This window comes from Microtus pennsylvanicus, chromosome 13 (assembly GCF_037038515.1).
Source record: "Microtus pennsylvanicus isolate mMicPen1 chromosome 13, mMicPen1.hap1, whole genome shotgun sequence".
In the NCBI taxonomy this organism is placed as follows: domain Eukaryota; kingdom Metazoa; phylum Chordata; class Mammalia; order Rodentia; family Cricetidae; genus Microtus; species Microtus pennsylvanicus.
Window position 1 is genome coordinate 49,213,216 of NC_134591.1, and position 12,563 is coordinate 49,225,778.

The window sequence follows — 12,563 nt, forward strand, 5'->3', positions numbered from 1 at the left end:
TGTTCCACCAGAAAGCAGCTCTGACTTTTTATTTTAAATTTTATTAACTTTATTATTAAAAACAAAAACTCTTACAAATAAATTAAAACATCACACACCAAAATTAACCAAGACCCAAAGTCGATTCTTTTAGACCAGGTCTCAAGTGGCCTGTATGGCTGGCCTTGCACTCAGAACCCTCCTGCCTCTGTCTGTCAAGTGCTGAGATTCAGATGCGTGCCACCATGCCTAGAAATTCAAATGTGCTTCCCTAGGATTCAGCTTTGCCTTTAGCTCTCTGGAGGCTTCACATATCATCCTGGCCTCACAACCCTGCAGAACCATCCCCCAGGCTTCTCCAGATATCGGCAGGTGTCCCCTGCCCCAGACTGCCCTGTCACCTGTCCTTGGGTGAACCCCAAAAAAGGCCAGAGAAGACAGAGATGTACCTATACTCCCTGCTCCCAATGACTTCTTCAAAGTGACACACAAGCTACAAAGAAGAATCGTGGAGATTGTTGCGAGGCCAGCAGAGAAGCTACCTGTCACAAGGAGGACTTGCACTGTGTCCCTCCAGTCGCTGTGCGACTCCGAAACACCACCTACTCAGCCCCTGTAAGCATCTCTGGGAATGAATATGGGTCAAGGGCTGTGCTGCCAGGTTCTCTTTTATTAGCCAATTAGGACAAAGAACAGGTCACAACATCACAGGAGGTAAGGCCAAAGGACTGACAGACAGATACACAGGACAGAGCATCATGCTGTGCTACTCAGGGGGCAGGGGAAGGGGAAGAGAGTGGTTGGAGTGTTGTTTCTTCAACTAACAGAATAAATAAATACAATACACTGTGTTCTTGCCACAGGCTGGTACAACCTCTAAACACAAAGGATCACAAAACAGCTGGTTTGGAAAGCAGTCTATATTGCTCGGCAGCCTGGGCATAGAGGTGGGGACCCAGGCCCCTGGACCATGCTCTAGGAGAGTGAGGAAGCAGGACAAAGGAGACCCCAAAAAGGAAGGAGCAGAGAGATACAAGACTTTCACAGAAGGGCTTGTAAGGTTCCATCCTCAGTCTCTCTGTTCTGAGTGATTGACAAGCAGGCTAGCGGGCCTGGGAGAGAGTCCATTAGTTTGTGCCTTTTAACTCCTCCAAAAAATCATACTCTCTAATCCTCCCAAGGCAGCATGGTCAGCTCTCTACCTACCCTTCTCTTTCAGCTGCTTGAAGCATCTGACTCTGGTACCTTAAATTACCTTGAGATCCTCGAGGGTAAAGCCCGCACGCACGTGTCTCCCCTTCCTTCTCTGGCTATGAGTTTGCATCAACAGAAAATGGCTGACAAAAATCTAAGAACGCTTCCTAAAAGCCTAGGTAGCCCTGGTTTCTGCCATGACAGAATTCAACTCCGGGAGGCCTTGCTTCATCTGGGAGAACCGGTAATGCCTTGAAATGCTGAGGGCCAAGTCCCAGCGACAATCATTTGTACCCAGGAATAGACAAACTGTTTCAGTCCTGTGCCTGGGCCCAGAAGAGATGTTTCAAAATCACATCTTCCTGAAGCTAACCACAATCCATTAGCCGTGGGCCACTGAACCCTCCTCAGCCCAGAACCCCTTCTGTCTCCCTGGCCAGGTCTCTCCTTCTCTGATATCCCCACAGCTTTGGTCTCACCTTCAGATCCGAGGGAGCTACCCCTCACTCAGAAACCCTCAACTGCCTGTCTTTGGTGCTTACTGCATGGAACTGGGATATTAGACTAGATTCCAGGCCTTTCTGCTCCACCTCTCATTGAGGTCATCCCTCCTGTTCAGAGGTCCACTCACGCTCACCTCTCCTATTAGATTCCATGCTTTTCCCAGCTCAGGTTATTGATCTCCCTGCTTTTTCCTGGCTGAAGCCTTCTCTTCCTACCCCAGTCCAGACTGACCTTACTAAGGTGGGCTCTGCTGACTCTGTAGGCCAGTCAGGCCAGGCTACCCTCTAAGTGTGGGGTTGAGGGTTCAGTGGTGAGCCAAAAGAATCGAATTCATCTTGCCTACGCCCACAATGGGCATGGAAATGGAGTGAGCCTCCCCTCAGGCTAGCACTGGAATCTAAGAAAAGCAGGCTCGAGTGCAGACTATCTCACCTAGAAAGGAGCCGCCACACTTACAGGGAAACTGAGTCAGTCTCCAGAGAGAGTTTCATGTATGTGGGACACATTGTTTCTCAGTAAAACAGCCATTAATGTTCGAAACCACACATCAGGCCTCCATGGCTGTGGGCACAGAATGCCAGGTGGCTGGAAATGGACAGAATCTGATAAGTCTTCTTATCCCGACAAGACCATCCCAGAAAGCACTGGACTTTCCCAAGGTTCCATGACCCTGAAAGGGAAAGCTACAGAGCAAGGTTGCCTAGACCTGAAAGAACACCCCTTACCATGCCAGTGACTACCTGGGGGACAGGAAGCCATAGGATTTCTCTCACTGCTAAGGAACTCCAGAGCCTTGCCATGATGTCAGCCATTCTACTGCCTCTCTACAATCTGGGGAGTTTGTACTTCCAAGATCATTAGTAAGAGAAGAAAGGGTGACAAGCCCTTCCTGATATCCCGGAGACACTGTGGGGCTAGGGCTTCCTTCTGACTGTTGTTCCATGGCCTCCGGGTAGGGCTTTGTGGAATCTTAGGACATAGATTGGAAGAGCTGCCTCCAGAGGGTCCGGGCTAAGGGGGTAGATAGGCAGGCAGGGCAGGAGGGATACTGGAAGGAACAATATTACTAAAACCAAAGCCACAACCCCAAACAAAACACTATTTGAGAATACAGGACACTAACACAGCCAGCACCAAAGAAAGAAACCAGAGACGGAGGGAAAGCATAGCAGTTAGATCCAGGTAGGCAGGGAGACAGCCTCAAGACAGAGGCAGTGGGGGGGGGGAGCAAGGGAAGAAAGAGAAAGGGAGATAGGGACAGAGGGAGCGAGGGAGCGAGGGAGGAAGGGGGAGGAAGGGAGTTTCAGAGGCAAAGGTAGCAGTGGCCATATGATGGGAACAGGGGAAGGGGCCTGGGGCAGGCAATGCCTGAAAATATAATTTTATATATTTATATTTATATCTCACATTCCACACATCAACTTACTAGTGGGGAGGGCCAGGAGGGAGGAGACAATACTGAGGAGGGGATCTAGCCAGTTGCTCACCTCCTCCCCGTTTGACCTCCATGGGGTCCAAGCAGGGACATGCAGAGGGTATGTGGGTTTCACCTGGGCCTGGGACTCTGCTGAAGGGACACGGGGTGAGAGGAGTCCAGGCCCCAGCATCCCTGAGCTCTCAAGATTAGTTCTGTGAGAGCTTTCTGGGAATAACCATGAGACTGAGACAGGGGCACACACAAGACCACGGTTGGGTTGGAAGCCAGACAGTCAATTGGGAAGTGTATCCAGTCCCAGGGAGGCTGCGTGCTGCTTGGCCCGGAGGCGAAGGTTTTCAATGCTCGTGGTTTTACTGTTCAGGGCAGCTGAGGCAGGTGCCAGGCCTGTAGGGGGCGCCGGCAGCAATGGGGACCCCCAAACACCCTGGTGGGCAGCAGCAGCAGCTGACAGGGATTGGTAGTAGGACTGGCAGTGCAGTGAGCTCAGTGGGGCCATGTTGACACCTAGGTAGGGCACCGCAGCAGCCGCAGCTGCAGCCGCAGCAGGTGCCGAGCCTCCCACTTCAAAAGACGAGTAGTGCACCAGGTTGTTGGTGGCTGCCATGTGCTGGCGAAACTGCTCCTGGAGACGGAAGAGGCTGAGCGGGGAGGAGGAGTAGGAATGGGAAGGGCCCAGGAGGCCTCCCCCTGGTGCTGCAGGAGTCATGGGCAGGCTGCCTGGGGAATCTGCAAGCAGAGAACAAGAGGATTGGCCTTGGAGGAGGTGGTCCCTCAGCTTCCTATTGGTCCTGCAGTGAAGATAGTCTTTGGCTGACATCATCATCGCCCCATATCAAGGGAGATGTGTGTGTGTGTGTGTGTGTGTATCAAGACATCCTCTGAAGTGACCCTCAGAATTTGGTTGGGAGGGACTTGTCAAGCTCCAGGGTTCCTGCCTGGGCACCCATGCCTGAGTTCCTGGGAGCCCCTCAATCTTTTCAAGGAATATCCAGGAAACTCATCTCCTCATCTCCTCCCTCCTTGCCTAGCTTTGTGTTTGAATACACCTCATGCCAGAGCTCTATTCTTCTTAACGATGGCTAGGGGTGGAGGCTCCAGCCCAGAGCAACTTTGTAGAAAAGAGATGGATATGCCTAGCCCTAAAAAAGAACCATCCCCAGCTAAGAGTGGTGGTGCATACCCTTAATCACAGCTCTCAGGAGGCAGAGGCAGGTGGACCTTGGTGAGTTCAAGGCCAGCTTGGTCTACTCAGGAAGTTCCAGGTCAGCTGGAGCTACATAGTAAAAAAAAAAAAAAAAAAAAAAAAAGAGCATTCTCTAGACCAGAGGATCTCAACCACCCTAACAACCATAAAATTATTTTTGTTGCTACATTGTAACTGTAAGTTTGCTACTGTTAGGAATCAGAATGTAAATATTTGTGTTTTCCCTGATGGCCTTAGGCGACCCCTGAGAAAGGGTCCTCCAACACCCCCAGTAGGTCATGACCCACACTCAGCAGACACCCCTTCCACAAGAGCTCCCAGATGAAAAAGCATGGGCCAAGTCCTAAGAGAAGTTTGAATCAGGGTGAAATCTGCTGTATGGCAATCTCAGCAACAGTATGGTATTGTGAGGAAGAGGCCCGGTCAGTCGTCCTCATCAACCTAGACCGTGAACCCAGTATGGACAAGTTCAACAGAACCGCCATATACAGGCTGCCCATGCATGCTTCTGCATTGCCAGGGGGGGAAAAGGTGTGGTATTGACCCAGCACACACCAGTACATCTATACAGACTGTTAAAATAATTGCTAAATGGTGAATGGGCTCTAGCCGGCCCCTCACCTGCGCCCTCCTCAGCCTCCCTGTGCCCAGCCCTTTTCCTGGACCTTTCAAGGACTCAGCCACACTAGAGGGTGGACATGGGTCACAGGTCATGCTCCTGAATGCCTGTGATTGACCCTCCTGCTCTGACCTACATCACACACTCGGGCCCATCATGCCGGCTTTGGCTGGTCTCCCTGACCTGTGGGTCACCTCCCACCCAAGCCTCACCTGCCTTCGGGCTGCCCCTCTTGCAGCCCTGCACCTTGCTCTCAGATCCAGGGCTCTTCTCGGCTTTGGCCTCCTCGACCCCAGCACGAGAGTCCTCTTCACGGTCTGGCTGATCTTCAGGGGCTGACTCACTGGCCGATTGCTCTGACAGACTCAGCTGAAGCTCAGCAGGTGGATCACCACTGGGCAGACTGGGAGGCTGTTCTGCCTCTAGCTGGGTGTCTGAGGCTGGGGCCTCCATCTTGCCTTCTCCATGGGAGCCCTCGGCCTCCTTCTGTTTCTGGAGTTGTTCTTTCTGCAGGCTGCGCTGCTTCTTCCGGAACTTGGCCCTGCGGTTCTTGAACCAGACCTGGGGGTGGGGGACACAAAGAAGAGAAGTCAAGGGAGGAAAGACTGTACCCTGGGCACGCCAGGAGAAATGTAGGTGATAATCCTCCACCCAACCCCACCTATTCTTTCCAAATGGGAATGAGGGAAGTAGGCATGTATCTCTGCACTGCCCTAGCAAACGGTAGGTCCTGGATAACTGGGCACCAGTTTGATGGCTAGCACCCATCTGTAACGTACAGTTGGGAGAGTTGGACCCTACCTGCACGCGGGCCTCGGGCAGATTGGTACAAATGGCCAGCCTCTCGCGGACCCTACCTGCACGCGGGCCTCGGGCAGATTGGTACACATGGCCAGCCTCTCGCGGACCCTACCTGCACGCGGGCCTCGGGCAGATTGGTACACATGGCCAGCCTCTCGCGCATGACCACATCTGGGTAATGCGTCTTCTGGAAGGTCTTCTCCAGGGCCTCAAGCTGCTGGGCTGTGAATGCCGTGCGACTACGACGTTGTTTGCGGTGCTGGGAGCCATAGCGGGCCTCCAAGATGATGTCTTGAAATGTACAGCCGTTGGAAGGCAAGCAGAGGGGGCCCATTTAATTATGGGAAATAAGTTTTGAATCTGATCCTGCTCTGACCCACTTTGGATGCCCAAACAGACATCAGAGCTGACCCCTGACCCTTGGAAGTCACCCATCCTCTTTCCACTGGCTGGCATTGAAAACCTTTCCCTCCTGTCAACCTCTGTTCTCAGAACTACCAAGGACTAATTCAGCTCCGCATGGCTATCAGGCACATGAGTGTTGGAGGGTATCCTCCTGATCCAACTGGTATTAAGGGTGTGTAGATAGGTAAGACCTCAAGATCCTTAAAGTCTCAATATACTAGACCAAGAATGAAAACACATACTTGCAATCCTAGCACTCAGGAGACCGAGACAAGGAGGCTTATGGGTTCAAGTCTAGCCTGAGATATACAGTGGAACCATATCTCAGAAAGAAAAAAGTCTCGAGATGCTGTAATATTTTGAGATGACATGCTGCTACTGACCTAAAAACCCCTATCTCGATGATTCTGATCTCCTGTGGGCCTTGGACTCTGGCTATTAAGATTCCCTAGCATCAGAATATGGACCCTTAGCCTTGGGAAGCCAGTTTGTCAGCTGGAGCTGATTGAGGATTGCTTAGGGGAATTCTCACCTGGCATACCATCCTCTCTTTTACATCGGCTCTCATTTTCTTCCTTGGTCTCTATGTCTCTGATGGAGAAACATTAGATTCCTGGTTGTATTTCCTAAGCAGAAAGCTAAGCTCTGGCAGGGCCCTAGGCACATGGGACAGGCTTATTACACCCAATCTGGATCCCCACACTGCAAGCTCAGAGGGGAGGGGCACAGGCTGTGGAGCGTTGATTCAACAGGCTTGCCTTTGTGTTTGGTAACATGAAAACCAGCCAGAATGGTATCTCTCAGGCCAGTGTCCAGTCCTTTTCCCTTCTGCTGACTGGCACCTGGGTTATATGTTCCAATCACACGAAAATGGACCTTGTTGATGCTGGAGGGAACTCAAGTTGGTTTTGCCTATGAACAGTACCACAGACTCCTCTTGTGCCTCTGGAGTTGGGAAGCTTTCGACAAAACCCAAAATGGGAAATGGACAGCAAACCCTAGACTTTGGAACTTCTTCAATTAAAGGAGAGACCCTTTATAACGTGTCCCAACCCTAGCCCAGGCAGGCCTGAGGTCATGGGTGCTACCCTTGGGCAGGAAAGGGAGCAGGGACCACTTAGTCACATCCATTCTGGTGGAGAGACAGCAGCTCAGCATCTTATTGCTAACTCTAAGGACTATAAGGGGTGGAGTACTCAAGGGGAAAACAGCTCCCTAGTGCAGCACCTGCCATGGAAGGTAAGATTTCCATAAAAATATCCTAGTGAAGCTCAGTGCCTCCTTCGTTTGGGCATTTTTAAAAAAGATTATGTATGTATGTAGTATTCTGACTGCGTGTATGTCTGCAGGCCAGAGGAGGGCACCAGACCTCATTACAGATGGTTGTGAGCCACCATGTGGTTGCTGAGAATTGAACTCCGGACCTTTGGAAAAACAGCCAGTGCTCTTAACCGCTGAGCCATCTCCCCAGCCCAATTTTGGCATTTTGAAAGTGGGCTATACACCTCAGTTCCTCTGTTCATATCAGTGGGCATGAGCTTCTGTCCTGAATCATCTCTGTGTTATAGTCTTTGCGGTAGATCTCACTATCGTAGATACCATTATCACATTAGACAAAGGGAATTCACTCCTAACTAGGGAAGCAGCCATACTGGGGCAAGTCTGCACTGGCCACTGCCACACTGGACACTAGTGTCTACACTGAGCTAAGAAAGGTGACCAGGACTCAGTTGCCCAGAGGCCTGGCAAGGTCTAAAGGAGTAGGACTGGCTGCCAAACCCTCCCTGCCAGACTGGTGTCTCAGTGCAGGCACGGTCCTCAGACCCTCTCCCATCCCTGAGCCTGGTCTCCTGCCAGACTGGTGTCTCAGTGCAGGCATGGTCCTCAGACCCTCTCCCATCCCTGAGCCTGGTCTCCTGCCAATCCCTCAGTGCAGGCACGGTCCTCAGACCCTCTCCCATCCCTGAGCCTGGTCTCCTGCCAATCCCTCAGTGCAGGCATGGTCCTCAGACCCTCTCCCATCCCTGAGCCTGGTCTCCTGCCAATCCTTCCCCCTTTGCCGCACCTTCAAAAGGCATTTGCCTCCTAGCCTGCTGGCTTTCCTTTCTTCACCAGCCCAGCATGCTGCCCTGAGCTGTCCACCATTGGCTCTGACCACCATGCCCTCTCGTGATCTGTGGGCACTCAGTTCCAAGGGATTCTGTGAAGTCCTTCACCACCACCTGGCATGGAAACCAGTCCCCACGCAACAGGATGGGTTTGGACTGGAACATCATGAACTAGGTGGCCTCATTTTCCATCGATGTCATTAACTCTTTCTCATACCCATTGTTATTATTTGGATGTAAACTGGCCTGAAGGATCACATATTAAAGACTTTGTCCCCAGATGGTGGCACTAGTAAAAGGTGATTTGGTCATGAAAATGCTAACCTTATCAATGGATTAACCCATTGATGAATTCACGGCCGAATGGACTGCCAATAGACAGGCTAAGGAGGAGGAAGTGGGTGGACCTCTGGGGGGCATGTCTTGAGGGGTTTATCTTATCCTTGACCCATCATCCTCTCTGCTTCCAGCCTTCTGTGAGGTAAACAGCTTGACTATGCCGTGCACTTTCTGACATGATGCTTTGATACAATCTCACAGCAAATGGAGCTAGGTGACCATGACCCCAAACAAGTCTCCCCCTTTTAACTTGTTTCAGCACAGCCATAGAAGCACTGGCACTGAAACTAGCATAGAAGCAATCAGGAAGACAACCAGAAGTCAGAGGTCTGGGCTATAGCTCTCTCACAGACGCTTGGGACTTGCTTGGGGCATTGAGTACTAGTGACCGTAAGCATAGCCCGGCTTTTCTGACCACTTCACACGGCCTCCTGCCAGCAGTCCTAGCACTACCCCCGTCCTAGACGAAACTTGGGTTCAGAGAAGAAAGGTGAATGGGTAGACAATTAACTACAAGTCTGACCCCAGTTTTAGCCGTACTGTCGTGTGCGGACCCCCGCCCTCTCCACTACTTCTTCTCTCTGAGCTTCAGCTCCTTTGTCTATAAAACAAAGTAATAACCTTCTTCATGGGGCTTGAAGATGGGGAGAGAGAAAAAGAGAAAGAGAGGGGAGAGATCCACAGAGCAGCCTGGCATTTAGCCAATACTCATGGGGAGATACTTTGTATCTCCAGTCTCCTTCTTTGTGGGTTTGCTATGGGGACCTGAAGGCTGAGGCAGCTCCAGGACCAGCACAGGGCAAACAAGCAAGAGGTATCCCACAGGCACCTGCACAGATGTTATATAAATGTGTTGCCAAAGCCAGCAGAGCACAGATTTTGGCTTGTCATCTATGTTACTAAGTGACCTAAGGCTTTCTAAGATACCTAGAATAAGCTGCTTGCACACCCCTCCCCTTTTTGTCTTCTCTAGCCTCCTTTTTCATTCCCCCAGCATCTTGTCCCCATGGCCAGGCAGGTCCCCAGGGCCCTTACCAGCTAGGCGCTCAGCCAGTGTAAGCGCGTGCACCGATGGCCGGTAGTCAGGGGCATGCTGGGCCTGCTGGGCTGCCTGCTGGTGCAGGTTGTACATGGCACTGAGTGAGTTCATCGCATGTAGGGAGTAGCCATTCACCCCGTAGTGCTGCATGGCGGCATCCGCCTGCCGGTGGAAAGAGAGAGAAGGATCATGAGGTGAGGCTGTTGCAATCTAGCCTGGGAGAAACATGGATCGCAGCCCAGAACTTCAATGCCCACTTTAACCCAAGGACTTCTACACCAGATCAGAAGGTGCCCTTGCCTTGCCCACAGAGTGCCCCGGGACTCCTCTTTCATTCACCCACTCATCCAGTCATTCACTCTGCAGGACTCGGGATGCCCAGTTAGATGGCTGGGGCTGGAATCACAGCTTTGGTCCTTTGGAGCTTTGTGACTTTGGACAATTCACTTAACTTCTCTGACCCTTAGTTTCTGTATCCAGAAAAGGGCACTCACCATAGGGCTAACCTGTGATTACTGAGGACTAATATTTATGACATGGCCTGGAGTTGCTTTGTGTGTCTCTGACTGTCCTGGACCTCACTCTGTAGACCTCGAACTCACAGAGATCCACCTGCCTCTGCCTCCCTGAGTGCTGAGATTAAAGGCAAAGCACCACCACCGCCCAGCAGGGGCCCACTATTTTAATCACACCACTGGGGGCGTGGAGACAGGGAGACCAGGAGTTCAAGGTTATCCTCAGCTACAGAGCTATTCAAGGCCAGCCCGAACTACAATGAGATCCTGCTTCAAAATAAAACAAACAAGTTAGTCCTTGTGACTGCCCAATCCACTTGCTGTGTTATATAACCCTCTCTTCACTCCCGTCCCCAGGCAGACTCATGTGTACTTCATCGTCTCACACAGGCATCTATTCAGCCCACACCGCTGCGTTTCCCTGGAGCCAAGTCCAGAGCTGGATTCCCTACTGAGGCATTTGCTCTGATGAGAGGGTAATTTAAAACCCTAACATGCTTCACAGACATAAAACTATTGCTCTTACTGTTACACGTTCACAGGCATTACCTCTTTTATTCTCACAAATCTCCAAAAGGCAAGCAAGCCAAGAGCCACAAACCCCATTTGCAGGCTTAGGAAAAGAAGAGAGTCACGTTAAGGCAGACAGCCAATCCAAGGCCTGCCCCACTCCATGTCACTAAGGTTGCGTTCTTTTGCAGTCAATTGCTCCTAGAAGGAGGTACCAAGGAACACATCCTTCCTAGTGAGATGTCTTATATAAGCAAGAAGCTGTCCAGGCCCCATCAGTCCCAGGTCACCTGGACCTTGCAGTCTTTTTATGAGAGCACCCCACCCTGCATCAGCTTGAAACATCAGTTTTGGAAAGTGCCTCCATGTTTGCAGCCACTGGAAGACACAAAAGTGTACTTACTGCCTGGATAGAGGAGGTAGAAAGGGAAGGCTGAGATAATGCAGGTTCTTTTCCTAAGGGAATATGTCCAGCCGTCTCAGCTCCCTGTTCTTACTGAACCAGACATATGTATATACAACCATACAAACATATACAACCACAGACAGCCCACACAGACATACATACAAAGATATTGTCGGGAAAGCATTCACAGAAACCATTTACCTACCCAGAATTCAATGTCATCGTTCCAAGTTTCACATACATTCTCATAGGTGTTAATTCATGCAACAGTCATCTATATACACAGACGTTATACCATACACATTGTACATTTATGTATTAACTATGTGTTAAATACCCACCTACCAAGTACCAAAGCCCCCTAATGCCGTGGAACTTACATTTCATGGACATAAAGAAAAATTTAAAAAATCTATAAATGTACTAGGTCTGATTACATAGGCATGTTATACCTCAGCTGTCTAGACACCCAGGCCTGAGATCATGAGGTCAAGGTCAGCCTGGGCAACTTAGTGAAACCTTGTCTTGAAACAAAAAATATAAAAAGGGCTGGGCATATAGTTCATTGGTAGGGCACTCGCTCAGCAGGAGTATCCATAATACCTTCAATTCAATCCCCAGAGTGGTGGTGAGTCTGTGTGTGTGTGTGTGTGTGTATGAAATTAAAAATATATGTATATATCAGGTAGAAACAAATACTCTGAAGTAAAATAAGGCAGGAAGAGAGGATGACAAGAAACAGAGGAATGATTATTTCAGAGATGTGAAGCAGGCATGTGAAGCCAGGGAAAGGTCTTCCTCTCTGGAAAATCAGTAAGGACAAAGGCCCTGAAGTGTAAACAAGACTGAGCCTAGGAAGCAACAGCACCAGGGTGAGGACTGGGGAGGAGGCTCAGTAGTCGAGAGCACTTGTTCTCAGAGGACCAGGTTCTCTTTCCAACATCCATTTGGTGGTTGCAATCATCCATAACCCCAATTCCCAGTGCCGTCTTCTGGCCTCTGGAGCCACCAGGCACAACAGGTGGTGACATACGTGTAAGCAAAACATTCATGCCTATAAAATAAAATAATTAAATCTTAAACAAAAGAAAAAAGGAACACCACAATGGTGGGGGACACAGCAACTGGAGGCTGGAGATAGGACGGCTATGGGGGGTGGCTGCTGGGAGGTTTCTTGGTCCATCATAAAGAGTTTGGGATTTTATCCTGAGTGTTGGAAAGTCCCTAGAGGATCTTTTATAGAGAAGTAATATGGTATTATTTGAGTTAGGGGTGTGTGTGTGTGTGTGTGTGTGTGTGTGTGTGTGTATGTGTGTGTGTGCACACATATCTGTGCATGTGATTTGGGTTAGGGGTGTGTGTGTACACACGTGTGTGCATGTACATGTAGAAGATAGAGATCAATCTCAGGTGTTGTTCCTCAAGAAACAGCCACCTTTTTTTGAGACAGGGTCTCTCCTTGGCCTGTATGCTGACAATTCTGCTAAGCTGAGTGGCCAGCA

At 50.3% G+C, this 12,563-nt stretch overlaps 1 protein-coding gene across 2 annotated transcripts; it reads right to left on the reverse strand.

The window, feature by feature from the left end:
* Nucleotides 1–3,386: 3,386 nt before the first annotated feature.
* On the reverse strand, nt 3,387–9,780 carry Dmbx1 (diencephalon/mesencephalon homeobox 1). 2 transcript variants are annotated; one of them, XM_075946103.1, is made up of 4 exons: nt 9,629–9,780; nt 5,852–6,047; nt 5,151–5,499; nt 3,387–3,841 (listed from the first exon to the last, which is right to left on the reverse strand). In XM_075946103.1, exons 1-4 carry the CDS (start codon nt 9,778–9,780, stop codon nt 3,387–3,389), a joined length of 1,152 nt encoding a protein of 383 aa, XP_075802218.1. The 2 variants fall into 2 exon arrangements, with proteins under 2 accessions (XP_075802218.1, XP_075802219.1); XM_075946104.1 differs by having other exon boundaries at nt 5,852–6,030; nt 9,627–9,780.
* Nucleotides 9,781–12,563: the final 2,783 nt, after the last annotated feature.

Coding starts and splice junctions, on each gene's coding strand:
- Dmbx1 (XM_075946103.1), bottom strand. CDS start 9,780: ATGCAGCACTACGGGGTGAATGGCTACTCCCTACATGCGATGAACTCA. Junction 5,500..5,851: donor TGCCCGAGGCCCGCGTGCAG/GTAGGGTCCGCG, acceptor CCCCACCCCCAG/GTCTGGTTCAAGAACCGCAG. Junction 3,842..5,150: donor GAGGGGCAGCCCGAAGGCAG/GTGAGGCTTGGG, acceptor CTCTGCTTGCAG/ATTCCCCAGGCAGCCTGCCC.